General features: G+C 53.3%; 1 protein-coding gene across 1 annotated transcript; it reads left to right on the top strand.

Moving 5' to 3' along the window:
• Window positions 1–266: 266 nt before the first annotated feature.
• Window positions 267–25,532, top strand: Trim29 (tripartite motif containing 29). The gene is made up of 9 exons (XM_010629247.2): window positions 267–1,133; window positions 9,019–9,114; window positions 10,020–10,253; window positions 11,309–11,507; window positions 14,017–14,118; window positions 16,427–16,519; window positions 18,922–19,017; window positions 21,661–21,737; window positions 24,466–25,532. Exons 1-9 carry the CDS (start codon window positions 339–341, stop codon window positions 24,526–24,528), a joined length of 1,755 nt encoding a protein of 584 aa, XP_010627549.1. The 5' UTR covers window positions 267–338; the 3' UTR covers window positions 24,529–25,532.
• Window positions 25,533–27,132: the final 1,600 nt, after the last annotated feature.

Here is a 27,132-nt window from a genome sequence, read left to right as displayed (position 1 = left end):
CGCTTCTCTGAAGAGAAGCAGCCCAACTGGTTTCTGAGTTGTGGAAAATAATTAAACTAGGGGAGAAAAAACACTTCTTTAAAAAATCAGGTTAGAGATGAATGTGCAGGGCGTGGCCCCCGTATAATTAGTGAGCTGCAGGCTGATGGCAGGGCCTGCCTCTCCCTGGCCCGTTGTGTCAGGCGGGTGCCTGCGCTCCTCCCCTGCTCCTCCTCCCCGCAGGTGTGTCTCCGGGCTCGGACTCTGCAGCTGCCTGTTCACTCCCCGCTCAGACACCCAACAAGTCACCCACCCCGCAGCCCCAGCGAGCCCGAAGCAGACCAGACGAGTGTTCTGCGATGGAAGGTGCAGATACCTCCAGGAGCAACGGGGCCAGCCCAGAAGCCAGGGACGCCCGCAGCCCATCAGGCCCCCACGGTGGCCTGGAGAATGGTACCAAGGCCGAGGGCAAGGACAACAAAACCACCAACGGGCACGGCGGAGAGGCGGCTGAAAGCAAAAGCTTGGGCAGCGCCCTGAAGGCAGGGGAAGGGAAGAGTGCCTTGTTCTCCGGCAACGATTGGCGGCGGCCCATCATCCAGTTCGTAGAGTCTGTGGATGACAAGGGCTCCAACTACTTCAGCATGGACTCCGCGGAAGGCAGGAGGTCGCCCTACGCAGGGCTCCAGCTGGGGGCCAAGAAGCCTCCCGTCACCTTCGCAGAGAAGGGGGAACTGCGCAAGTCCATCTTCTCGGAGCCCCGCAAGGTGTCCATCGTGGAGCCCGGAGAGGCCCGGCGAAACAGCTACCCGCGGGCTGACTCCGGACTCCTGCTGCGGCCCAGGTCCAGCTCCGAGGAGGTGCTGTGCGACTCCTGCATCGGCAACAAGCAAAAGGCGGTCAAGTCCTGCCTGGTGTGCCAGGCCTCCTTCTGCGAGCTGCACCTCAAACCCCACCTGGAGGGTGCCGCCTTCCGCGACCACCAGCTGCTCGAGCCCATCCGTGACTTCGAGGCTCGCAAGTGCCCCCTGCACGGCAAGACCATGGAGCTCTTCTGCCAGACCGACCAGACCTGCATCTGCTACCTCTGTATGTTCCAGGAGCACAAGAACCACAGCACCGTGACGGTAGAAGAGGCCAAGGCTGAGAAGGAGGTGACTTCGGGCCCCACTTCTGCTCTGGGGAGTTCCTTCCTTGCTCTGCCCCTCCAGACTTAGTATTTGCTGACTTTCTGGGGTTTGGGCTTAAATCTCCACTGTGCTTGGCTTTTTTAGAAAATATTCTTTCCCCTCTGGACCCTCAACCTGGAGGTCAGAGGTGATTCCTCAAACCCCTAAAGTCTTGAGAGACAGGCATTTTCTAGATGAGCAAATAGAGGCTCACAAAGGATTGGGGTGCTGACCAAGGCCATAGGATAAATTCAGGTCAGGTCAGAGAGTAAGACCCAAGGGTACCAAACTCAGTCCTAGGTTCTGTCTGCTTGGAGTGTCTCTTTTTCACCCTTCCTTGTCCTCCTCCTCCTCTTTCTTCCTCTTCTTTTTTTTTTTTTTTTTTTTTTTTTTTTTTTTTTTGGTCCGGGGGTGGGACTCGTGGCCTTGCGGTTTTAAAGCAGGGGGCAAAAACCCTTGGTTTAATTTTTTTTTTTTTTTTTTTTTTTAGAGAGAGAATTCTTCCCTTGTGAACTGGACTAGGTCCTGGGGAATGGGTTGTGGGTGAGGGAAACACTGGAAGGAGGACTTGAGGGTCTCTGGAACGTCTCTTTTACTGGCATCTTGGTTTGCACTTGCAGAACACTGGCTGCTTACTTTGTCTGATCCCCAGCCAGTCCCTCCACTCACCTCACCTCCTTTGTTCTCTCGGTGGGCCCAGTGCGCTCTCTGTGTGTGCCTGCAGGTAGACAGGACATGCCTGTGCCTGTGGGGGACAGCAGTGTTGAGCAAGGGAGCGTGTGAGTGGGTGTACACTAGTGTGTGTGCTTCCTATGCGTGTGGGCGTCTACATGGTCGTTGCCTGTTTGTGTATGAGCTGTGTAAGTGGGTCTGCATGAATTCTGTGTATGTGATTATGTGGTATTTCTGTGGGCAGGAGCAGAATCAAGTGGAGGCTTGTGAGGGTGACACACCTGGGGGAGGTGCTCTGAGCTAAGGGCCCAGCTGTGGCCACTGTCTCTTGCCCCACAGATGCTGGGCCCATTCTGTGCACAGCTCCAGAGCTTCTGGTTGCAGAAGGCTATCCTAGGGCCAACCTTCCTGTTGGCCAATGCAGAGGACTTGACTGTCTCAAGAGCTTCTATATCCCGCAGAATGGGTCATTCGCTGCTGGGCATTTCTGACCCAGACCTGTTGGCACACTCTGTGCCTCTTGCCAACTCCCCTGGGCAGGGAGGGATGAGTTACAGATGTGAACAGACTCAATGATCCTTTCCAAAGCTTAATTTGCCCCCCAAATGTGTCTCCAGCTTCTCCTGTCCTCTTAGCCCCAGGTTCATATGGGAAAATACAGAGGGGCAGGGGCCATGGAACCCATGCTTTGGGAACTTAACTTGAGAAGTCAAAATATAAAAAAGAAACAGTCATTTTTGGCCATTGCAGAGCCTCAGACTGGGTTTTAGGCTGTTTCCCCCCACCCACCCCCAATAGCAGTAAGACAGTGGATAAGTGTCTTCCATTCTCAGTATCAGCTTCCCTGAGGGATTGGCTAGATTGTTGGTTCTCAAATATTTTCAAAGAGCCCTAGGATTCTTATAAAAGTCTTTAAAGCAGCCTCAGAGTGAAGAGGGAGTAGGAGCAAAGAGGTAGCCAGGAGGCAGAGGTCCAGGTTCCCACCTCTACTGAAAGCAAAGTGGACTCATTGACCTGTTTCTTACACAAAGTTTGGACCCAGAAGTCAACTGAAACAAGTTTTTATTGAAAAGGTAGTTCTGGTGGGCAGAAGGGTTTGGGCAGCTCCATGTGGAGGCACCAGGAGCTCTGACTTCGTGTTCTGGCTCAGGGACTGCTGTAGGATTCACATAGTCCTTAAGGACTCACAGTGTAGGTCAGGAGGTAGAACTCAGCCAAACAAAACTGGAGAGCACCTTCCCACTTATGTAGAAGCAGCTGTGGGTAAACAACAAGTGACAGAGGATAGAATGCCAGGCCCAATGCAACATTAGCCAGCCCCATTGGTCTGTCTCCTCCTTTACCTTGCAGATAGGGACACAGGCCTAGAAAGAGAGAGGAAGCAGCCCAACATCCTGGTTGAGGAAATGGCTCCCAAAGTCATTTCCTAACATTTGAGAGCACTTCAGGGAAAAGGCATCAAGGGGCAGGATTTGAAATACCTGTGCCTTAGGAAAGATGCCTGATCCACTGGAGTGACTGTAATGATGTCGCTCTGGGCAGCCTGTGTGTGTGTGTGTGTGTGTGTGTGTGTGTGTGTGTGTGTGGTGTGCCTGTAGAATAGAGAAAGGCAAGGAAGAGCAGAGCTGAGAAGCCAGGAGTCTGACTGAAGTACTCTGTCTAGGCCCATTCTGCTGGAATATTGGACAGGGCAACATTGGTACAAAGCCAGGATAGTGGGCTGATGGACCAGAATGAGAGCATGTGTCAATCCTGGCATCCTCTGGATGCATCTTCTGCAGACCCAAACATCATCCCACATACAGGTTTGTGCAAAGAGCCTGGGCAGAACTTGTTCTGCAGGCCTGTTGTGAAGGGCAGGTACAGTGGCTCAGCCTTATCCGAGTGAGTTGGATGAAGTTGCCGGTGGCACTCCTGGCTGTGAGTGCCCATGTCCTGGCCTTGGCTACACCTGCAGACTCTGAGCAGAAGCCACGCTCGAAAATGGTCTCTTGGTTCCTTCCTCCACTGGACCCTAGAGCATAATATTTGTCCTTCCACTTCAAAAGTCATAGGGAGTCCTACAAATGTCCACTGATCAACCTTTGTTTGCCACTAGATGTTCCTGAGGTTAGGTCTTGGCCCTTCCTTCTGTCTATCTCAAGTCCCTCCTGCTGCAGTACACCAGGATTTTAGGATCTCCTCTGGGTGGATGGCTGCCTGTTCTGGGAAGCCCTGTCCTGTTCTGTGTCTGGCATGTGTCTAGGGTCACAGCACCATTGGCATAATAAGGCATGTTCTAGAGAGGCTCAGTGGCAACACCTTGTCTATTCATTTGTCTCAGGTTGAGTCCTTCACCATGCCCCATGGCTTTGTTTATTGTTGCCTATTTCAGGAAGGTTGAGCTTCAGGCTGATGGATGTGTGCAGCCTTGATCTGGAAGCTTCTAGGGGTGCTTCTCTGGGCATAGATGCCCTTTGAGGCAGTGGGATTTCAACTTGGGAAGAGGAGCCAGGCTAAATGGTCAGGGTGGAACCCCTGTCTTGGAGATTTGCAAGGAGAACATCTGCTCTGGGACAAGGAGTGAGACAGGAAGTGGGATGACCCATCCAGTGATGAGGGGACACAATCAAATAAAAGAAGTTTAGAGTCAGGGAGCAGGGGAAGAAAGTGACCAGCAGACAGGTGACAATCCAGTCTGCATGGAGCTGTCTGTGTACCAGGTGCTATCTTGGTGGCATTTGTTAGGTCACAAATGTGGCACTCTTGTGGGAGTGGTATGGGGGTAGCACCACACCTATTCTGTAGAAGGAGAAGCAGGCTCCAAGATGCCAGGAGATTCATACAAGTTACAGTGCTGGGGAATGTTGGAGCTGGGATTGCTTGTCACTGGTTTAAATCTTTTTCAACTTGGGACTGGAAGGTTCTTCTCGGAATTTCCAAGTGTAGTGGCTCCAAAACAGCAGCCTTCAGGCTGAAATCTTTTGATGACTTGTTAAAACAGATTCCCAGGCCTTGCCCTGCCAAGTTTGATTCCCAAGGTTGGGACCTGGGTTCTGTGCAGCCAGGGTGGGAAGCAGAAGTCCAGTCTAGGGTCATCATAGAAAATCAAGGTCCAGGGAGGTGAAGTGACCTTGCCATGGCCTGTGCTGCTCTGGAGAGGCCAGGGTGATGCTTTGTTCGCCCCAGCCTATTCCTTTCCTGACCTGAGGCTATGGGAAAGCAGAGAAAGAGGGGGAATCCAATCAAACAGGCAGACTGATCCTTGGCTGTTTGACATCTGAGTGGAAATGGGGAAATCTACCCAGCATTTCAGATTCTTATCCAGATAATTACCACATATCTGGGAGTACAAATTTGACAATTAACTAGCTCATTTGGCAAATGTCACAGCCCACAGCGCTTGTAGTTAATTCAGGCCCCAGGAAGATCACAGCTGAACTCCCTTTCCCTGGGGGAGGTGCAAGTATGTCCAGGTGAACTCTAGGGTGTTTGTTGTCTGCACCTAAATGCCCAGTCCAGGCCTAGGCACTAGCAGGCTGTGCCACCCCTCTGCTCTCGGGGAAACATCTGCTCACTCAAAGCCCACGCAAAGCCTATCCCAGGTATTGGAGACTGAGACAACTGTGGGAGAAGGAAACAAAAGAAGCATTGAGAGACAGGCCTGGGCAAGGTGAAGGGAAAGAAGTGGGGGTATGAGGAAGTCAGGAGGGAGCCCTGGGTAGGGGTGGGGCTGTGGGGAGCTGAGGCCCGTCAGATATCAGGGACTTCGGTTACATTCCATGGTAGCAGGGAGAACAGGACAGAGAAAGCTGGGGCCTCCGGAGAGAGAATGGAGAGGGAAAGGGAGGCAAAAGAAGTCGTCTGTGCTACAGGAGAGCCGAGAGCTACCACCCTGGAGGTCCTCTGAAGGCCACAGAACAGGACCCGAGCCCTGTCACTGTGTTTTGGCCTTACTTTTTTCTAACCATGAGGACTCTCACAAGCTATATAATCTCTCTAGGCCTTGGTTCTACATCTGTAAAGTGGGGACACCATGCCCGAATTTTGTAGGGGACATTTGCACATTAAAGGAAATTCCTGGCACATTCCTGGCTCAATGATTAAAGTTCCTGTCCTTCCTTCTCCTAGTACAGCCTTTGGAAGCTTCCTGTGTTCTATTACTTCCTGTTCAAGAAAAATTGCCAAAAGCTAAGCAGATACGACATCTACCCCCAGAGGCCTTACTGCAAGCCCCCCTCCCCAACAAGGATGAGAAAAGCCAATTCTAACAGCAAACATTCCCAGACCCAGGTCCCTTTCAGAGCTTGCTATGTCCTGCAAGTCTGGTCTTGCTTAGCTGTACTGTGGGCACCAGGCCCCTCCCAGCCTGTGTCTGCCTTCCTGAGTGCCCTAAAGAAATGGAGAACCAGTCTCTTCTCCACCCTGAACAATTCTTCCGCCCACTGCTGCAGACAGCTCGTCTCCACTTCTGACCCTGCCCTCACTCATGTCCAGACCAGCTTCTCTCCTCCTCCTGCTCTCCTCCCCATACCCCAGATGGCCTGCTGCCCTTTTTCTGTGTTCTTCTATACAGGTTGGACTTCCAGGGCAACAGTTTCTCTTTGTTCTTGGCCTAAGTGGTTCATATTTTACACCCTACAATGCTCTATGCTCAGTTCCTCCTTCCTTTCTCTCAGTCAGCAAGTCCATGCTCACCTAGGCAAGGCCTTGCCTCACCTGCAAGCCAGCCACACAACTCAAACAGATGTTCCCTGGGCACTGCTGCCTCACTCTGGCACTTGACTCCTTGATCTTCATCTTCTCTGGTCGAATTCTCTAATACTCACAGGTACTTAGCCCGCCCTCCACCCCTTTCCTACCTCTGTCCCCTCAAGATCCTCCCTCCTTCCATTCTTCACGCCTAAGCTTTTAGTTTGCATCCTTAATTTAATGTCCAACCTTCCAGTCTCTGTGAGGTCCTTGACTCTGCCCTCTGTGTCTGGACAGTGTCCACACTACACCCATACCTGAATCTAATGACATACACCACCCTTACCACTCAACACCACAGGACCTCATCTGAACACAGCTGCCTGCTCCCCTTGCTTGCCTGTGCTCTCTAACCTGCCTGCCTTCTCTTCTAAGGATGCTGATTAGCACCTGGAAGGTGACTGAACATCAGTGATAATGATATTATTTAGTTAGCACTTGCCCTGTAGTTTCTGGTATCTTCATGGCCTTGGAGGGAGCTCCTCTTACTGACTCCATGGAACAGATGGGGCCACTGAGGCACAGAGAAATTAAATACCTAGCAAAGGCCTCCTGCTGGGAGTGGTGGTTATGGGATTCCAGCTGCTGGATGCCCTGTTCCGTGCTCTGAGTGAGCTTCTTCCTGGACCCTTAAGTAGCTCACATCATGGAAGGGTGGCCTATTCCCCCATCTGAGATAGGGTCTTTACTAGGGTTGGGCCTGACCTGAGGGTGGGGGGGGTGTATCTTTGTTTTCTTTCCCATTAGACCTCATTCTGGGAGTGAGGTGGGAAACTCAAGTGTCTGCCTTCCCACCCCTGCACTGAGTTAGGAAGTCTCAGTTACAGTGTGGGAGGCCCTCAGCTGTCCTTCCACTTGGGCCTCTTTTCTAGAGATGAGAAAGTTGCCGGGAGCAGGCCATTGTCCAACTTCTTGGTCTTTTCCTCAGGGCTTAGGTTCACCAACCAGCCTGACTTCCTCAGAGGCTTTGGGGGCACTGGGCCTGCCAAGCTATGTTTTCTGGGCTGTCTGCATCCTCAGCGAGGGTGAGGGTTGTTTCCACTATCCATGGCAGGGACTTACTGTCTTTCTCCTCCCCCTGTCTTCTTTGCATCTTCTCCCCAGCCTTGTTTCACAGACCAGGCCAAATCATGCCCTCATGCCTTGTGTTCCTCCATTGTTGACAAGCTGTCCTCTCTGGTGATGTCATTTTCCATACTGTGGTATTCTAGCCCTTGTAGGTGGGTCAGATGAGAACATCCTAGGAGTGTGTGGTCAAGGAAGGAACAGCCGTGAAACAGGGGCTCCCTTTCTGGGGAGCTCTGTGATCCCTGCCCCATGCCTTTTACATACTTTTGAGCTCCTTTGCCATAAAGGCCAGTGGAGATCTTAGCCTCCATGGGAACCATTTGCTGGGGTGTTTGCAGCTGGTTCCCCGTGAGTTCCCCCTCAGCTTGGCAGAGTATTTACAGATGTGCATGTGGGGACATTCCAGATCCAGATGGCTAGAGAAAGGGGTGGGGTTCTGCATGCAAAACCCAGGTTGTGGGGAGATGCTGAGTGAAACAGGCTTTCTTGGGTGCCTTGGGCTTCCAAGAACAAACTGGTGGAACACACTGGTTGTGTGTGTGTGTGTGTGTGTGTGTGTGTGTGTTGGGAGCCTTAGAGAAGAGCCCCACAGGACAAAAATGCTTCTTGGATTTGCTTAATGGGAAAATCCTTAGCTTTATGACTTCCCTTCTGCCTCATGGCAGCTGCTTTCCCCAGCATGGCAAGGGTGAACATGGGAGGCTGACATCCTAGCACACTCCCAGTAAGCCTCTTCCCAGCCTTCCCTGGACCCCAACAGTCTGTGTGTCCCTTGCAGGGGCTCTAGAGCCTCTCCTTGCCAGACTTCTCCACCCTTCCTAGCCTCATTGATTAGCCTTCTCTTTCCCCAGAGACCCTGGATGAAAGTCTCTCTTTTGCCTAAACTGCAAATGTGTTCCCTTTCCCATAAACAGATTTATAGCTGTGCCTGCCCAGACAGAGTCCATGCCGGCGGCAACTCTGGCTCCTGCTTGCAACACAAGCCCCACGTCATGCCAGAAAAACATTGTGCACTGTTACTGCCATGGGGCACTCCCTGGACTGGGCTGTGTCTCTTCTCAATGGTCCCAGTTCCACTGAAAGGAGCAAGAACATCAAAAAGCTTGTTTCTTGTGTTGGGTCAAGGAGCTAGGAAGGTTTAGCTCATACAGACATGTATAGCATGTCCAGCCCAGTGACCTTTGAGGACAACAGACAGTGTTTGACTTATTGCCGAGTCCTTGGTGGCTGGCACAGAGCCTGGTGTATCTGAGGTCCTGCTGAATGTGTGCTGAGTGAAGGATGGATTGGATGAGCAATGAGCCCTTCTGAGAATTTGTTTCCTGCCCAGAGCCTGGCTTTCTGGTTCTGTTCCTCCCCACCACCCCTCGTCCCGACTTAGCCAACCCTTTCCCTTCAGACGGAGTTGTCACTACAAAAGGAGCAGCTGCAACTCAAGATCATTGAGATTGAGGATGAAACTGAGAAGTGGCAGAAGGAGAAGGATCGCATCAAGGTGAGCAGCTCCAGGATCCCCCCATTGTACTCTTACCTACCTGTGCTGCCTGGGAAAATTGGGTCATGGCTCTTGTCCCAAGTTCCAGCCGTAGTGACAACCGGTAGTTCTGTGTTTTGGATTCTCCTGCTCCCTTTGGCAGTCCTACCAACTCCCCTTCTCAGTTTGGACCAGGCATCCGGGTAGGATCTTACCTGTCACCTAACATTCATCATCCTAGCAAATAAACATCCCAGACCTGTCCGCGTTGAATCTTCCAATGTCTTCAGTTGTCTGCTCATTGGATGACTCAGCCACTAAGTACATGCCATTTCTCTACTTGTGCCACTGTGGCCGGATGTGTGTTGGCCATAGTTTGGGTAATGGCAAAACACAGCCTAAAATCATTGATTCTTGACATTGGCCAGAACAGCCAATTCACTTTTTGAACGGTGCTTGGTTTTGGTTGAGCACACCCTGACTTATACATCAATGTCTGGGCACACAGAGAGTCACTCAGCTATGGAATGGTGGCTTATGATGACCTACCCAGGGGAGGGAGCTGCAGTTGGATAAGGAAGGGTGGACTCTGAAAAATCCTGGTCATCTCTAGCAGCAGGTGGCATCCCTCAATAATGCCTTTGAATAAGATTCATGGTGAATAGCATTGCCAAGTTAGAGCACTGGGAGTGCCCTGGTTCTGTGTTTGAAACTTAAAGGTATGCTCTGCTGTGGTTTTCCTCCCTTTCTTTCTTTCCTTCCTTCTTTCTTTCTTTCTCTCTTTCTTCCTTTTGTTGTACTGGGGATTGAACTCAGGTCCTTGCGCTTGCCAGACTGGCAGTGACACCACTGAGCTAAATCCCTGGCCCCTGCTGTGGTTTTCTAAATGGAGCCTTCCTTCATCCCTCTCCTGATTCTGCACCTAGAGCTTCACCACCAATGAGAAGGCCATCCTGGAACAGAACTTCCGAGACCTAGTGCGGGACCTGGAGAAACAAAAGGAGGAAGTAAGGGCTGCACTGGAGCAGCGGGAGCAGGATGCTGTGGACCAAATAAAGATTATTGTGGATGCTCTGGATGAGAGGGCTAAGGTGTTGCATGAGGACAAGCAGACCCGGGAGCAGCTACACAGCATCAGTGACTCGGTGCTGTTTCTGCAGGTAATAGGAGAGTCCTCCACCATTCAAGTCCTCAGTCCCCTATCCCATCCCATCCCATCCCCCCATCCACTCTCCATCATCCATCCATCCATCTATCCATCCAAGCTCCTTTCCTTCTATCCATTTAATTTTTTCAACCGACCAACTACCCTACCTATTCTCAAGATGGTACACAAACATGACCTTGTACCAACTTTGATTGCTATGTACTAGCAGTATTCCAGAATTAGCAGGAAAGATTTCTGTGGTTGAATAGTAATGCCTGTTTTGGGTAAGGGGAGAATGGCATATGAACACTGCATCATTTTAATCTTTAATCTTAGTCTGTTTGTTTATTTATGCATCCATCTTTCTGTCTGCTAGAATGTTTTGGGTGCTCCTGGCTGCCCAGTACTCTGTTAGATGCTTTAGTGAATAGAGAAGTATAAGACATGGTTCCTGCCCCCAAGTAGCTGCAATCCAGCCAGGAAGATAAGACATATATAATTAGAGAACAATATAGAAAAGTGTATAATTAAATGATAAAGCATATGGCTCAGGAGATAAGTGCTGTGGAAACTCAGAGAAGGGCAAGCAGGCTGCAGCAATCTATGGACAGCTTTGCAGAGCAGGCAGAGTGTGAATGGGATCTTGAAGGCACTCGGGACTTGGGAAGGAGGAGGACAGGTGCGAGGAGCAGAGAGGTGAGAAGCACAGGATGGAGTGAGGCCTGTGAAGGTGGAAATACCACTATCACTGGCTCACAATACTTCAGGATTTTCTTGCATTTCCTGATGCTTTCATCCCATTGTGTTCATGCAAGGCCCTTTGAGGTAGGTGTGTTGCACCTAGGCCATGGGTCATGTGTCTGAATGCAAGGCCGCCACGGATGTTAGCATCTAATGGATTTTAGTTGGATGGTTTTCCCAGTGAGGTTAGTTAACACAGCTGATTCTAGAATGCAGCTCCTCTGGCTCCCAGCATTGAGTCTATAGCTGGGAGCCTTTTGGTAGGTAAAAGGTCCCTAAAACTCATAAAAATCCTGAAAGTTAATGAGTTCTTTCCTTTCTTGGTAGGAATTTGGTGCACTGATGAGCAATTACTCTCTGCCCCCACCCCTTCCCACCTACCATGTCCTGCTGGAAGGGGAAGGCCTGGGACAGTCACTAGGCAACTTCAAAGATGACCTGCTCAATGTGTGCATGCGCCACGTTGAGAAGATGTGCAAGGCTGATCTAAGCCGTAATTTCATCGAAAGGAACCACATGGAGAATGGTAAGTCCCCTCTTGTGTGCAGGCCCATGAGCATGTCCCTCCCAGGTCAGTTTCTGCTTCTGGGTGGAGGTCAGCATCTAGCTGTGGGCTCCTTTATTTTCCCACCCTTCTACTCCCTTAAAAGAATTGGGACTAAGATTCAGAGATTCTAACCCCATATTGAACTTGCAGCTATTCAAGGGGCCCTAATGGAGGGTGTACCTGGGTCTTGCCTTCAGAAGTGTCTCCTCTCAGTGGCTCACCTGTCACACTCAGGGACTGGTTTCATGCAGTCTTGCATCTGATCTTTGGGCCCAGCCTAGCAGCTAAGTAAATGCTAGTGCTGGTATGCACCGGGCTCCAAACTGGTGACTCTGCAGTCTCCAGTACAAGTGACCTAGCACTGCATGTGTACATGGAGAGAAGACTTGCATGTCACCATGGATGTGTTGGGAGTGTTGAACCCTGAGGCTGGACCTGGCCTTCCGGGCTGGCCTGGGGATATTGGGAGGCTGTGGATCTCTGTGACTCACCAGCTGAAATCAGCCCCTCCTGACTCACAAGGTCTCTGCCAAGGTCAACTGAATCATTTCACAGAAAGCCTCCAAACCTGAGAAACTACTCCGTTAAGTCCTTTTCCACCCAGTCCCTTTAGTGCCTGAGGTCTGGGTACTTCCCCCAAGGCCCCACCCAGTGGCCTAGGCCTAGCATGAAGTCTTTAAAATGCAGGCTAAGAAGGGTCTTCCAGCCTTGGACTCCTACAGGAAATGGCCCCTGTCTGGTCTGCAGGTGGAGCACATGATTCTTTGGGGAGGAGAAGGGGCTAAGAGTATACAGGAAGGTTGGGCAGGGGGCCGCCTGTGTATCTTGGTGATGGTGATATCACACTGTCCCTGTGAAATATGAGGGACATTCAGTCACACCTGAAGACAGATAAGATATTTTAGCAAGACAATCATTTGGCTTTAAATGGCTCTCAGATCCCGGCAGTCCCTTCCAAACGGCAGTAGCAATGAGCCTAATGGTGATAGTGACAGCTGAAGGTGATTGAGTGCTCCCTGGTGCTGGGCATTGTGCTACGCTCTTCACTCAAGACACCTTATTTTCTCTGTGGGGTGCTTCACATTGCACAGATGAGAAAGCTGAGGCTCTGGAAGCATCCTTTCAAAAGGTACACAGCTAGAGAGGGTGCTGTCAGGTTTCCCACGCTGCTCTCCAGTCTCCCATGCCTTCTCATCCATGAAGTCACTCATAGCAGCAACAGTGAGTGGCAGCAGGGAACAGGAGCAGTGTTGTGGGCACTGCCCTGCTGGGGAGCCCCTCTGTGGGTGAGGTGTGAGCACACTTGGGAGACTGGGCCTGATTCAGGTGGGTGCAAGAACTGTTCAGCCTCCCATATGTTCACTGTCCCATTTCTAGGTCATGGCGGCGCTGGTCATGGCCGTTGTGCAGGTGTGGCCCTGCGTCCTCTGTAAGGTGTGCAGGGAGGTGGCAGCTAGAAGCAGGAAGGGGTGCTGCTGATTCAGGAGCCCTGCCCCTGTGCCTGGAGCTACTGGAGGAGCCTCCTTTGCCTCTGTGTTGTTGTTTTTTTTGTGTTGTTCATGATGTGCAGTGCTTGGGAGTGTATCTGCTGTAGGAGGTTGAGGGTAGGTGGCTGGTGAATAAGACCTTAGATTCACTGTCTACTGCTCCCTGGTGGTGTCTACCAGACCAGACTCACTCCCACCCTCAAAGGCCTAGGGACTACAAGACACCAGGTCACCTTTTTCCTGGGCTCACAGCTAGGCTAGCACCCAATGTGTGCCAGGACCCTGGTAGATGCCTAGATACAGGTGGTGGAGATGAAAGATGAGTCTGAGCCACTCATTCCTCCTCTTGCTGGGGAAGGAGGGAGAGAGAGGAAGGAAGGAGAAGGAAGAGGAGGGGGAAGAAGGGAGGAAGATAGGGAAGCAGGAAGAGGAAGAATGGGGTGGAGAGCAGCTTGGGGAAATTGAGCAGTGAGTGGCAGATTGTTAAGTGGGCAAAGCTAAGTCACTCCGCTTGTCTTGGGAGGCCAAAGCCGGGAGCTCATTCTGCCTCCCGAGGCTGACAACCAGGGCTAGAGCTGAGCTGCAAAGTTGGGAGCCAGGTCTCAAACTCCAACTCTGCCCTTACTGGCATGTAGCATGGGCCAAGTGGCTTCCTTCACCTCCTGAGCCTCTATTTTCCTATCTGTCACAGAGATTTCGTACTTATCCAAGAGTTAACATGCAGATCAAATAAGAAATGAATACCCACAGTCCCTTGTGAACTCCAAAGTGCTGTGCACATGACCTCACTCACAAGGTGCTGTAGGGACTGGGGGCCCCTGCACAGGGTGGATGGCTTATTGCACACCCCACCCCTAAGAGCTCAGGAGCAGAGTAGATGAGCAGGCACCCTCACATTCTTAGGGTGTGGAAGCTTGGGTCTCCCTGGATGGAGGAGGTGCCCGAGTGGCCAGCTCCTCTTTCCCACCTACCTCCTCTGCTGACCCAATCTCTCTTTGTAGGTGGTGACCATCGCTACATGAACAGCTACACAAACAGCTTCGGGAATGAGTGGAGTACACCTGACACCTTGAAGAGATACTCTATGTACCTCACGCCCAAGGGTAAGGGCAACCCTGCTTGGCCCAGGCCTGGCATCCTGTCCCTCCTGCTGCCCAAGGGCCCCAGAGCCCATGGAATGACTCCCAGCCAGGCTCCTCCTAGGTGGAATGACCGTACCTCTGGTGTGCCTGAGAAAGCCTGGACATCTGCCTGCTGTCCCCGTGTGATTACAGACAATGTTTCCTTTCATTCTCAGAAGTGACAAGTGTTCTGTTTAGATGATAAGTTACCCAACACTCTGCTCTTTAGAGGCTTCCCTCCCTCGACACAGTCTGCCCTTCCGGGACCCTCCTCTGAACTTCCCAGAATCTCCTGGGCTCCCCTTTGTAGGCCGAACTATGTGGAACTTCCGCTTAGGTTCTGTAGGTCAGGGACCTGGGGGAAGAGAGGGGCTGCCTCCTCTGCATTTCCTTTCCTGCAGCCTGGCCCCAAGCCCTCCTCTCCCTTACAGAGCCTGATAGGGTCTAGACTAGGCCGTGCCTCTCCTTCGGCTAGGGGAGCCTGGCACATTGTTGGGCACCAAAAATAAACCACAGCAGTGCCCATTACATAAGTTTTGGGGTGCCAGGCCTAGCAACCCTGGATGGAGGATTGTGCATATGGATTTGGAGCTGGGGGCTGGGAGCCGGGAGAGGGTGGGAATGTGAGGAAAGGAAAGGAGACAACAGGAAGGCATTGGGCCGAGGAGGGGACCATGAGTGGAACAGCATGAAACAGTCACCCATATGCACATGCGCGTGCGCACACACACACACACACACACACACACACACACACAGTGGGAGGGCTAGAGTTTGCAGGGATGAGCTCACTGGAGAGGAAGCTCTGCTGCCCTTCCTGATTTGAGAACAGCAACTGAGTTTCTTAAGCAGGTCTAGGGCGGCAGCCCAGTGAGCAGCTTCTCTGCTCCAACATTCCTGGTGTGGGCCAGGCCCAGCCGCCAGGCTGCACCCCTGCCTAGTTCTGTGAGTGAAGAGCTGCACTAAACAGGACACCCCGACTCTGCCTTGCCTGGTTCTTCTGTTTTTCCAAGTCCAGCCCCATGAGAGCAGGCCCCCATTGGCTCTTGCTAGATTCTCCTGCTCTGTGGAAGCCTGAGAGCCAGGGTGACCGCACTGCAAGGAGAGAGGAGTACAGCCCACTGAGTTGTCACCTGGACAGTCTAGAGTCACTGTCCCCTGTGGCTTCATTGTTCCTATCTGAGAAGAGAGGCAGATGGCCCAGGACTCAGAATTCTCCCAGCTCTGCCCCTGTGAGTCAGTCTGTGACATCTGTAGGTGGAAGAAACAGGTTCCCCCAGTGTCCCTGCCCCAGCCCTGTGGGCAGCACCCTGGCTGGGGATAAGGAGGGGCAGGACGTCTGCCCTCTGGGCTCTCAGGATCAGGGCCGAGGAGAGGCAAGGGAGACACTGACAAAACCAGGCAAGGAGATCTGGGAAGCAAGGCCACTAATGGCCATCAGCCCAAGCCTGGCAGTTTGGGGGCCAGTGGATTAGGCAGTGGCTGTGACCCCTTCCTGGGAGAGCTTAGTTTCGAGGCTTCCTGAACAGGAACTGTGTGCTTGGTAATAAGGAGTGACTGTGATAGGCAGAGGGCACTGGGTAGAAGAAACCACAGGCAAAAGTGTCTAGAGGGACAGATGGGGGCCACACTTGGGGGCTGGGGTGCAGTCTGAGGTTTAGGTGGGGAGGGGCAGAATCGACATGGGAGTGCTGACACACTGCTCTGTGCAGCGGGTACCAATCTGCTCTGCCTTCCCCCTGGCTGCCATGAGCACCTGGCTGGGGACAAAGGGAGGCACTTGTGGTCAGTGAGACTCTGATGGCCCTAGGGAAGCCACAGTGTTGTCACCTGTAGGTGACTCAGCTCTCATGCAGCCAAGGGCCCAATTCCTCTGTCCCCGACATTGCCATGGCCTCTCCCTCCTCCCACGTACTGCGTCTCCCAGCCCCTGAAGTCTCATTCACATAGGTTCTGCTCCGGGAGGGAAGTATTGCCTTGTCAGCCTCCTAGTGGTCCGCAGAGAAGGACTACTGTACATCACAGCATATCTAGGACTGTCCTGGTGAGCCCCAGTTCCTGCGAATGGTGGCAAATAGAGCCCTTTCCATTCCCCAAAGGCTCTACATTTGGATCATAAATGGTCACCTGATGCTAGACCCATGGACTGCTCTTAATGTGGGGGTCCAGGTCCCGTGGGGGGCACATGGAGACTCTTTGGGTTTCTGCCTAAGATTCCCCAAGTCAGAGACCATGGAGCTGAGCCAGTCCCTATTTCTACAATGATGAACCCCTCTTGTCTGCCCACCAGGTGGGGCCCGCTCTGTCTATCAGCCATCGTCTCCTGGCCGTCTCTCCAAGGAGACCAACCAGAAGAATTTCAACAATCTCTATGGCACCAAAGGTAGGAGCAGGCTCAGCTCCAGGGTAGGCAGGGAAACTGTGGGGGAGCAGGCAGAGGTGGGGGCCAGAGCTGGGCCATGGTGAGCACTGGATTCCCCATTGTGAGATGAATATGGGGAACTGGGGGAGGAGGAAGTTCTACTGAGCTTAAAGTGTGTGTGTGTGCGTGTGTGTGTGTGTGTGTGTGTGTGTGTGTGTCCATGCACATGCACACAGGCATGTACATCATTAGGTGGGCTGGGGGAGAAGCCGCCGGAACTCAGCATCATGGGAAAGCCTCCCTCAATCCATGTGCTCTTCTTGTCCCTGAAGGATGAGTTGGGGGAATAAGGTGGCCACTCTGGAACAAGGTCTGGGGATCTCTTCCAGCAAATAGAAGGACACAAGGACCCACAGAGGACCTTGACCGATTTCTGTACTTCTGCATAAGAATCATGTAGTAGCTGGGCGTGGTGGTGCATGCCTGTAATCCCAGTGCTCAGGAGGCTGAGGCAGGAGGATCGCTGTGAGTTCAATACCAGCCTGGGCTACATAGTGAGTTCCAGGTCAGTCTCAACTACATAGTGAGACCCTGTCTCAAAAAATAAAACAAAACAAAACAAAAAAAAGGATCACACAGTAGTTTAGACAAATTAGCTTAGCTATGGATAGAATGAAAGGCATGGCAGGAAATGGGGCTGTTCCTGGAAATAACAAAACAAAAAAGGATCACACAGTAGTTTAGACAAATTAGCTTAGCTATGGATAGAATGAAAGGCATGGCAGGAAATGGGGCTGTTCCTGGAAATCTAGGTAGCATTACTGCCATGTGAGGGGAACAGGTGACACCATTAGACCGACAGAAGTGGAATGAGGGTGGGGATGTGCCTTCCCCAGCACCAGGTCTCCCTCTGCCAGTGCACTGAGTGACCTCTACGCCTCAGGGCAGAGACAGGAACTCAAAAGCCCTAGTTGTGGGAGGTGCTCATTCTGACCTGGGGTCTCCTGGTTTGGCCTGCTGTATGGGGGTGTGTGTGACTGGGCCAGCTCCACCAGAGTCCCCACCCCAGACAAAGCACCAGGAAGACTCTTGAGTGAGGCCCAGGCCCACTTAGATTAGAGAGTAGGGCAACCTGGGGAGAAGAGCAATGTGTAGCCCTCTCCGTCCAGCATCAGATTCACAGCTGGGGCCCACCATGACCTTCTTATCCACATAAACAACAGCCTATAAGCTATAGGAGGGTAGACACGGGGTCTGTCTTGCTCAGGGATGCCACTGCTGGTCCCAGAAGTGGGACAGTTTGTGGGAACAGTTGTTGAAAGACAGGAGGAAGAAACGGGAGGAAAAGCAAGGCCTCTAGTCTCCTGGAGTCTTAGGCAGATATGTTCTTTGAGGGTCTTGTGCAGAAGCTTCCTGAGTCCCTGCTGGAGGGTCTGCCATTGAAGTGTGGCCATCCCAGCCAACCTGACCCCTGAGCTCAAACCTCAGAGCTTGATGGGCATTTCTTCAGAGCCAGCTGGACTCAGGAGGTGCTGGAGGCTCCTGGGATGCTATGAAAGAGGCTGGAGTTCCAGGGCTCTGAGTCCCTCAAAATGTCCTCTTGGTGCCTCTACTGTCCCCTCTACCTGCTCCCCACTGCCTGCACCTCAAGATGACAGGGACATATTTGTACATGGACATCTGTTACAATATTCAACCTGCCAAACAAGATTTCAGTTGTTCCATCAGCTGCCTCTGTCTCTAATGTATAGGATGTGTTTGTGTTTATTTGTTCTTTTGCTCATGCATTCATCCATCAACCATACAATGAGCACCTTCTAAGAACCAGGCACAATGATCCTGGCCAGACAGGCATTTTTCCAGTCCTTATGGAGCCCAGTTGGGCAGACAATGAAACCTGCAGTTGCAGTGCAGGGGATGGGGGTGCAGGGTGGCATGGGGTGTGGGTTGAGGTGCACACAGATTCAGGGATGGTCACAATGTAATATGATACATGAAGATCCATTATATGAATTTGCTAAGAATGGGGAGCATCTGGCAGAAGATCTGCTCTGGGCCCAAAGCTTGGGGCAAGAGAGAAACAGGGAGCTCAACCTGGTTGGGGTGTTGGGTGACACACTGAGTGACAGAGTGGGGAGAGGTGAAGCCAGGAAGTGGATAGAATGATGAGGGTTGGGGACCCCTCAGGAAAGACCTGTGGGCTGTGTTAAGGACCTGGCTTCTTATTATGAGGATGGTGGCCTTTAGGTAGGGCAGGGCATGATTGTGCTTTGTCTTAGACAACTGATGGTAGGAAGGACTGGGGGAGGCATTCTGTCTTCCAAAGAGGGGGCTGGAGAGTAAGCTCAGAAGTGGCTGCATCTCAGTCTTGCCTTCCCTCCTCTACTCTCCCCACCAAAGCCTGATGCTTTCTTGTCCTGCAGGTAACTACACCTCCCGGGTCTGGGAGTATTCTTCCTCCATCCAGAGTTCAGACGACCAGCCCCAGGTCCAAGGCAGCTCCTCCTTCTCCCTGAAAGGTAAGCCCTCCCTTGCATGGCCCTGCTTGTCCTCTGCAGTTGCCACTTTGCCCTCTGCTCCCCTCTCACTGGTCCCTCAGAGATCTTGGAGAAGATAATCCTGGCCTGAGAGCCGGAGCTCCTGGCAAGGTCTTTGCTGTGAAGGAGGTCAGGGGCTGGGGCTGGGCCACACAGTGTTTTCCAGGGTCCCTAAAGATGTGCTGTGACTCCTGGGCTCACAGATTGGTGAGGGGGTCTCCTCACTCCCCCGGCATCCCCCCCCCACAGGCCCAAGGGCTTCCCTTAGGTTCACACTCAGTCTTCCTACTGAGTCAGTGACTTCGAAGATTGATTCCCCCTATGGCCTGGGGCCATGTGGCATCCTCACTGTCCCACAGGGCCAATCCTGCCAAACCACTTGAGGGTAGGTGGGGCCAGATGACCTTAAGGGGCCAAATCCCATCTTCCTTTTCCTGTACACTGCCCTCACTGTTGTGTTTCCTAGAACTCTTAAACAAGGCTGAGTGGTTAATATATCTCCTGGGCCCCCAGGTTGGGGCCATCCTAAGGGAATAAGCTTCAACCAGACTCTGGCTCTCAGTGGACTCCAAGGCCCCCATGTCTCTCCTGAAAGGTCCTAGGGACAGCTCTGGTGGACTGTGGCCCAAGTAGGCCCTTTTTCCCTTGGTATGCAAAGTGCCGGGCCCTGGAGAAAGGACCAGCAGGCAGGGCAGGGCCTAAGGAGGGACAGGGAAGGGGCTGTGCTGGAGCAATGCCAGAGCAGTGGCTTTGCCACCCACTGGTCCTTCTAGGCTACAACTAGAACAGGATTCTTGAGAAACCAGTAAGGTGAAGGGGAAGAGAATATGAAGGGAGAGGGGCTCCAGTCTGCAGGGTCTCCCAGAGGTCTTGACTCTGAGCCAGGTATGGGAATCACTGGGACGTGCCTTGGCCAGTCTGGGTTCCAGAAGATGCCTCTTGGACCCCCGGCAGGAAGGACACCTGGGTTCATCTGCCTGCCCGGACCCCCTGTCTGAGGCCTGCCCCAGGAGGGACTCTCCTCAAGTATACTGTACCTTGGAGGAGGAGGAGCCTGGGGATGCCCTTCTCACTGTTAGGCAGATCACTCATGGGGCTGGCTGGGAGGGCCCTGGACAGGGTTCTGGACAGAGGATGTGCTGTGGGAAAGGACTGAGTCCCCAGACACCCCCAGCAGCTCTGTAGGCGGGGAGTGTCCAGGGCTGCCTATGAGCTGCAGAGTGGAGGAAGGGCTGCAAAACTGAGGGCACAGAGCTCAGTGAGGAGTGCTCACCTCGGCCTCCTGAGTGTGGGTACAGGCTGCTAATGCCTCTCTCTCTCCTGGCAGGCGCTGGGAAAACCCCCTATCAGTTCACCACCTTGGGACAGGCCACTGCAGAATTTTCCAAGCCACTGAACCACAGTGGGCTGTTTAACAATAACCCTGGTACCTGCGCCTTTCTCACCCTTCCCCTTACCTCTCTCACAGAGGGCAGGTGGCACATCCTGCGGGGTTCTCTGCCACTTCTAGGGTGTCCTGGTCCCACCTCCCTAGAGCTTCCTGGAGAAAGGTGCCTGTCCTCACCTGCATCTAGCTCACTTGGTCTGGACTTCTGCCTGTTGCATAAGGCTGGTCTGCAGGGCCACCCTATGCCTACCCTGTCCCCTTTTACCTCTCTCACGGCTGGCAAGGGATTTTCTTTCTGGGAACTGAGACTGAGGTTTGAATTCCTCTTCTCCATTTTTACTCAGGATCTATAGAATCTCTATATCCCAGGCTGCTCTCACCCTAGATGCAGGGACAGCCCAGGGTCCTGGCCCTGTCCCCACTCCCTGCCTCCTTGTTCAGTGCCATGGGTCTGTCCTTCTCATCCTTGTGGAGAGCTGGGCAGGACACAGTCTCCCCAGGAAGGCAGCCTGCAGCCTCACTCAGCCAGGGGAATGCCAAGGACAGACCCAGTTTATTTCTCGAGCTTTTCAGCATCGAGGTCATGGCCTATTTCTTCCTGGCCATTGCTGCCTGTCCCTGGTCAACAGTGAGATGCTTTTCTCTGATCCATGGGCCAAGGCAACTTACAGCTCCCACCCCCTGGATAATGGAGGATAGGGAGGTGGCAGGGCAGCTCAGCCCAGGCTGGCATCTTTGGATCAGACCCAGAGAATGCCTCCTGCTTCCACTTGGGTTTGCTGTCCTGACCCCGGGTGGAAGCCATGATGAAACACCATGTCTCTCTGTGGCCCTGTCCCTAGCATAGTTCTTGACTCAAGTAGGAGTTGGCAAAGGGGAAGCCTCCCCTACTTGGTAAGGTGGAATTGGGGCTCCTCCTGCAGAGAAGTGCTGGCAGGGGACGCTTATCCTAAGGCTGTCCTGGGCTCCAGGATGGGGAGGGGACTGGGGTGTGAACCCTGGGTGGGTGGTGGAAACCCCTGCTGCCTGGCCTAGCCACCTGGCCAGCTCCTGCTCTGTCTGTCTTGGTGCCTTCTCTCTGGCTGGCCTCCCCACCCGGCTGCTGCACACCTCTTCAGGTGGCTGTTTGGTAGTGGGCTGGGAGGTGCTTGGTGGTCACTGTGGAGAAAGCAGCAGCACTGCATCAGCCCCTGAGGACCAGTGTGTGCTCCCTCTGACCACAGCCTCTTGTCTCCCAGGCTATCCCTCCCTCCTCCGGAGCCAGGCCCCCAAGGCCCAGCCCCAGACTTGGAAATCTGGGAAGCAGACTCTGTTCGTAAGTAAAGTGTTGCCCAGAGAGCTGCCCGGGCACAGGATGGGCAGAGACTTGTGCCCTGGAAGGGGCTCCCAGATTATCCCATTTTTAGTCTGTAGGATCTGTGGGAAGAGCATCCTCCTCCCCTAGGCCATGCATGGGAGAAGGAGGCAGCAGTGGCCTCAATACCTGCATAAACAAAGATGGCAGAGGTTTACAGGCAGGGACTTGTGTGAGCACACTATTTGGGCCTCAGTTTTCAAATCTGTAAAGTGCCACCCTGCTTTTCTATTTGACAAGTGATTGTTTAGTGCCTGTGCTTGGTGGCTTAGTTGTCACCAGCTCTGGGATTGTCAAATGCTCAGTTTAGGGCATGGGCATCTTGGAGCTGTGTCCTACTGCCCGGGACAGTGGCTCTGACAGTGTAGAGGCCATTGGTGTGATAGCCTGGGGATGGAGGAGGCTGGAACATCAAGAAGAGGTATACGCAGGGCTCCATGCCTAATGACCCCAAGCCAAGGGTACCATAAGAACAGTGCAGTGGGAAAATGGCTGAGGGACCCAGGCTACCTGCTGGCTGTGGCATCCAGGACAAGTCAGATATCTCTTTTGGCTCTATTCCTTCATTTTTATAATGCGGGTGCTGAGATAAGGTGAGCTTTAGCCCCAGCAAGCCGGAGCCCTGCCTGAAACCTCAGTGGTCAGACTGGCTCACATACTGAGCCTCCATCTCTGCAAATGCTTCTCTCCTGAGGCTATGCCAGGGGTCAGCCAGTGGCCCTGATATATAAGCACTGTTAGGGTTTTCTGGGGACAGGGCCCAAGCCCTGGGCACCTGCTGCCTTTGCATTTGGAGGTCAGAGCATAGGGAGGTGATTTGCTCTGGACCACAGAGAATGTCTGCGGCTGTTTAATTGGAGAGAATCTTTAATTTGCCAGTGAGGGAGCTAAGTGATCATGTGTGTAATTTGGAGCTGGGCCCAGGGGCATTGCAACAGCTGGACTGCAGACAGCTGATATGGGAGAACAAGCAAGGTTTCTGTGTCTCGACACAGTCTTCCCCTCCCTGCCACATTCTTCACCTTCCCAGAGCCTGGGTCCCCACAGAGAAGACTCAAGGCTACCTGGGGACTCCTGGAGGGCAGGTTCCTGGTGTCCAGCCAGCACCCATTGCTGGGAGGGCAGAGATGGTCTGAGCGAGCAGAGTCTGGCCTGGCAGGCAGCAGCTTGTGAGCTGGTCCCAGCCCTCTCCCCAACTTGCTGTGTGACCCTACGTGACTCTTTTTTCCTCTGTGCTTCAGTTTCCCCCCTATAACAAGAAATACTAATCAGATGGCCCAGGTGCGTTCATAGCCCTTTTGACACTCACGTGCTACAAGCCTGAGCCAGAGAGGAGACAGGGGAGGAGGGACAGAGGAAGGAGGGCACCGTGTCTGGGTATCATGGGACTATGCTCCCACCCATCCATCACTCCAGGCTCTTAGCAAGACAATCCTGTTCACTGACCTGTGACCCATATTACTGACCCAGCCTCCACAGGAGAAGCTCTGCAATCCCCACCTCTTCGCCTTGTGGACATTTTTGGGCTCTAGACTAGTACTTGGGGTCAGAGACTTGGCTCTAGGCCCTGTCCTGCAATGAGTAGCCATGTGACTTTGTCTCACTTCTTCCTCCTCCTGGGTCTCAGTTTCTTCCTCTGTTTTCTTGGTGGTTTAGCTGAGGTCTGAGCCAGTGACCCTTGGGCCTGGCCTTGCAGGGCCAGAGTCTGCAAGGAGCTGTTTCAGAGCAGTAGGCCCTAGGCAGACAGGGCCAGGGTGGGCCTGGACCAGAGGTGTGAGTAGTGGAGGACAATATCTCCTGTACAGTGGGCACAGGGTGGGCTGGGCTTCTGGCTCAGCTCAGGGATACATCCACTCTCTGAGCCCCTCTGAGGCTGACAGGGTCCTCACCCACAGTTAGCAGCTAAACTGTGCTCTCCCATTTCAGCCTGGAAGGCCAGGGCTCAGGGCCCTGAGGAAGAATTGGGAGGATGAGGGAGGGCGCTGATACTGTGAAATTACCATGAGATGTGATCCACAGAGAAGACGGAGAGAGAGAGTCGTTACTGGCCTGTCCTGGATTTGTTCCCTGAATTTTGATGAGGGGGTCAGGATATAGGGAGTGGGGTGAGGGCGAGCTTGGTCTGGTTAGCCTGGGGCAGAGAGAGCAGAGGCAGAGCCTCTGAGACACAGATGTGATGCTGGGATGGGACTGACCACTGGGGCTCTAGTCCTGGCTTCTCTACTCACTAGCTGAGTGACCCTGGGCAAGTTGCCTAGCCTCTCTGGGCCTTGGTTTGCTCAACCGTAAAATGGATACAATAACAGTAACCTGTTTAATTGGGTGGTTGTAAAAATTAAATGAGTTCATCCATAAAAAAGCATACAGCACGGTGCTGTGTCGTTCTGTAGAGCAGAAAGTGCTATAAAAATAGTGGCCATGGTGGGCTGGGATGCTCTTGGAGTAGGCAGGGGTTGAGGTTCAAGTTCATCAACTGCCTGGCAGACACAAGCCCTACACAGAAATTCTGTTAACACAAGGGACCAACCCTGGAGCACAGGGTAGGGAGATCTTGTAGGTCAGGCTATAGCCCTTAGAATGGCTGGCATTGGGGCCATTGCTGCTTCTGGGGGAAGTGAGGCGGGGGCAGGGGAGGGCTGGCTAGGGGTGTCCTGCACCTGGCCACCTAACACTCTTGTTTCCTCCACAGTCTCACTACCGGCCTTTCTACGTCAACAAAAGCAATGGGATCGGGTCCAATGAGGCCCCCTGAGCCCTGGCAGGAGGGACCAAGGCACAGCCACCCCCCACCCTGTCCACCTCACACTTTTTCAGCTGCTGCTCTGCTCCGAGTGAGAGTGGGCCCACCTGCCCTGCCCTCCACTGCTGGCCGTGCTCCATCCCAGCTATTTCCCACTTGGTCACCCTTGTTCCTATGCTCAGGGGCCAACCCAGGGCAGGACTAAGAGGCAGGCAGCTTCTCCTTTAATTCCCCCTCATGGGGCTGGGTCCCTGGGGCCTCTGTGGTGTCGGCCTGCCCTCTTGCCCGCGCCCTTTTGTCTCTAGGCCTGGTGGCCACTTCTCTTCAAGCACTCATCTCCCCAGTGTGGGCAGGAAGTGCCAGGCCGTTCCTAGCTCCCTTTCCTGTGAGCCCACCTTCTTCTTCCCAGCAGCCTTGCCCTGACAGAAGAAGGCTGTCCCATGTGCCCTGAAGGTCCTACTCACGAAGCCTAGCCTGGCAGAACCTCAGCCTTTGGCCACCTTGGAGAGGGAGCTTTTGGTGACCGGGCCTCAGCCTGCCTGTAGTCTCTGCCATGCTCACCTTGAGTCTGCAGTCCCTGGAGCACAGGCTCCTGGCTGGCAGGATGGTCTAAGCCAAGCTATCCTCTTCTACCTTCAGCACAAGCAATATAAGCCATATAAGCCACCCCTGAAAATAGGTACTGGCCCAGCCTCCCTCAGGAAATACCATTTCCCTGTGGGAGTTTAATCATTATAGAAACTGGCATTCTCCTTAGCAATAGAAATGGAGCAGGCTGGTGATTGCCACCACTGTCTACAAGGCTGCCTTACATACTGCCCCATCAGGGAATCTGTCTCCCCTCTGACTGTCTTCCTGGTCTGTCACATGTCACAGGGCCTAGAGAGGACACCAAACCAAGAGCAGCCTGGGGGTGTCCTCTCTCACTCCAAGGACAGATGGGGGCTATGGAGGTGTCCAGCTTGTAGAGGTGGGAGGGGACTTTCAGCTTGGGCTTTCCCCTCAATAAACTCATCACTCACCGCTCTGTATGGATATGTGGTTCTCTGAGGGTCCTTGCAGGGATGGGAGGGTCTGTCATCTTCTTTCTCCTTGAAGATGGAACGCCATTGGGTCTCTCCTTCACCTTCCCCTGCTTACACGGAGACTCTGGGGAGTGGAAGACTGGACACAAGACAGGCCTTGGTTCACGGAGGGCAGATGTGGCCATGGCTGTGGGTGGGTAGACATTCTCGTGACCCTGCCCTGGGTTTCATAATGAAGAGGGTGCAAATACCCTAGTATGGCTGGGACACCACAGGACCCCTGCTCTTCCAGCCCTCACTCTGCCCCACCACAGGCCAGGTGACACGGAGCAGTAAACCCCCCCCCAAGCCAGCTAATCCAAGTCCATCCTGGAGGGACAGCGCTCCTCTCTCCTCCTGCGATCCGCTGGGCTGAGGAAGCTATAGGATCCCAGCAAGTGGCCAGGCTTCCCATGAAGGGGCTGCTGGAGCCAGCAAAGGAAGGAAAGAGTGATCAAGAAGAGAAAGAAGAGGAGAAAGTAGGCTGTGAGGAGCAAGGGAGGGTTGTGCGGCCCATGGAGGACACACACTGCCAGGAGGGGACACTACCACAAGCTGGACTGGTGTGCTCTGGCCACCTCTGCGGTCTGCCTTGGGGCTGGGTGGAAAGAGTGTCCCTGGGGTTGGCTGCTGCTCCCTGCAGCCCCCTGTCCCAGTACTGCTTTCCTCAGCCAATATCCCCCCATCAGTCTACCTGCACAGGCCTAAAGCCAACCTGGCCTTTCAGACCTGTCCCTGTGACCATAAGGACAAGAAGGCCACATTCCTGGACTCTAAGGCTTTTCCAGTCCCCTGGGCCCTGCCCAAGCCCCCTGCTCTAGAGGAGGGAGCAGCTGGAAACCCAGGTCTGGCCCATTCTATGGGCTTGGGTGTCCCTAGGGCTGCCACTTGCCATGTGGAGGTAGATATGATGTGAAGTCACCAGAGACTTTGGCCCTGGGCTGGGAACTAGGTGAGGTCCTCTCTGAGCATGAACCTCCCCAGTCTGTCCATACAGTTTCCATTATGGTCTGAAATGATTAAACAGCAATCAGGGATCCTTTCTGCCCAGTTCCTGAGAATGCCTCCCCCACCACTGTGAGTGAAAACAGGACACCTCTGGCAGGTCCCAGGGCGTGGGGTGGAAGGATCTCCCCCCAGAAGGGATGAAGAAGGAGATTAGCAGAACTCTGTTGCCACTCTGGGTTGTTTCAGGCCTGGAACAAGTTGCTGGCCTGTGCTGCTGTTCTCTGTCCTCACCAAGCTCTGGGATGGAGGCTGTTCTGGGAAAGACCTGAGTGTCAGCTGGCAGAGGGCAGGAGGCAGGCTGTGCTGGGCTCAGCCAGAGGAGCCCTGGTGGGGTAACTTGGGAGACCTGGCTTCTTATCCTGCTTCTGTCACTTCCATCTCTGACTTGATCATTTTGGAAGTCCTTTCCTAGCACTGTAGCCAGTGAGATGAATACCACATCAAGGAGGGCTGGATGCAACCGGAACTTTGAGCATGGTTGAAGCCTGGGGTTCTGTGAGCTTGGCTGCACTGAGAGCCAGGAGGCTCAACTCCAAGCCCCCAA

The sequence above is a fragment of the Fukomys damarensis genome, unplaced genomic scaffold, assembly GCF_012274545.1.
Source record: "Fukomys damarensis isolate Sample0158 unplaced genomic scaffold, DMR_v1.0_HiC HiC_scaffold_16, whole genome shotgun sequence".
NCBI lineage: Eukaryota > Metazoa > Chordata > Mammalia > Rodentia > Bathyergidae > Fukomys > Fukomys damarensis.
The sequence above is the reverse complement of the archived record's forward strand: the minus strand, read 5'-3'. Positions and strand labels throughout refer to the sequence as shown.

Coding starts and splice junctions, on each gene's coding strand:
- Trim29 (XM_010629247.2), top strand. CDS start 339: ATGGAAGGTGCAGATACCTCCAGGAGCAACGGGGCCAGCCCAGAAGCC. Junction 10,254..11,308: donor ACTCGGTGCTGTTTCTGCAG/GTAATAGGAGAG, acceptor CTTTCTTGGTAG/GAATTTGGTGCACTGATGAG. Junction 16,520..18,921: donor CAATCTCTATGGCACCAAAG/GTAGGAGCAGGC, acceptor CTTGTCCTGCAG/GTAACTACACCTCCCGGGTC.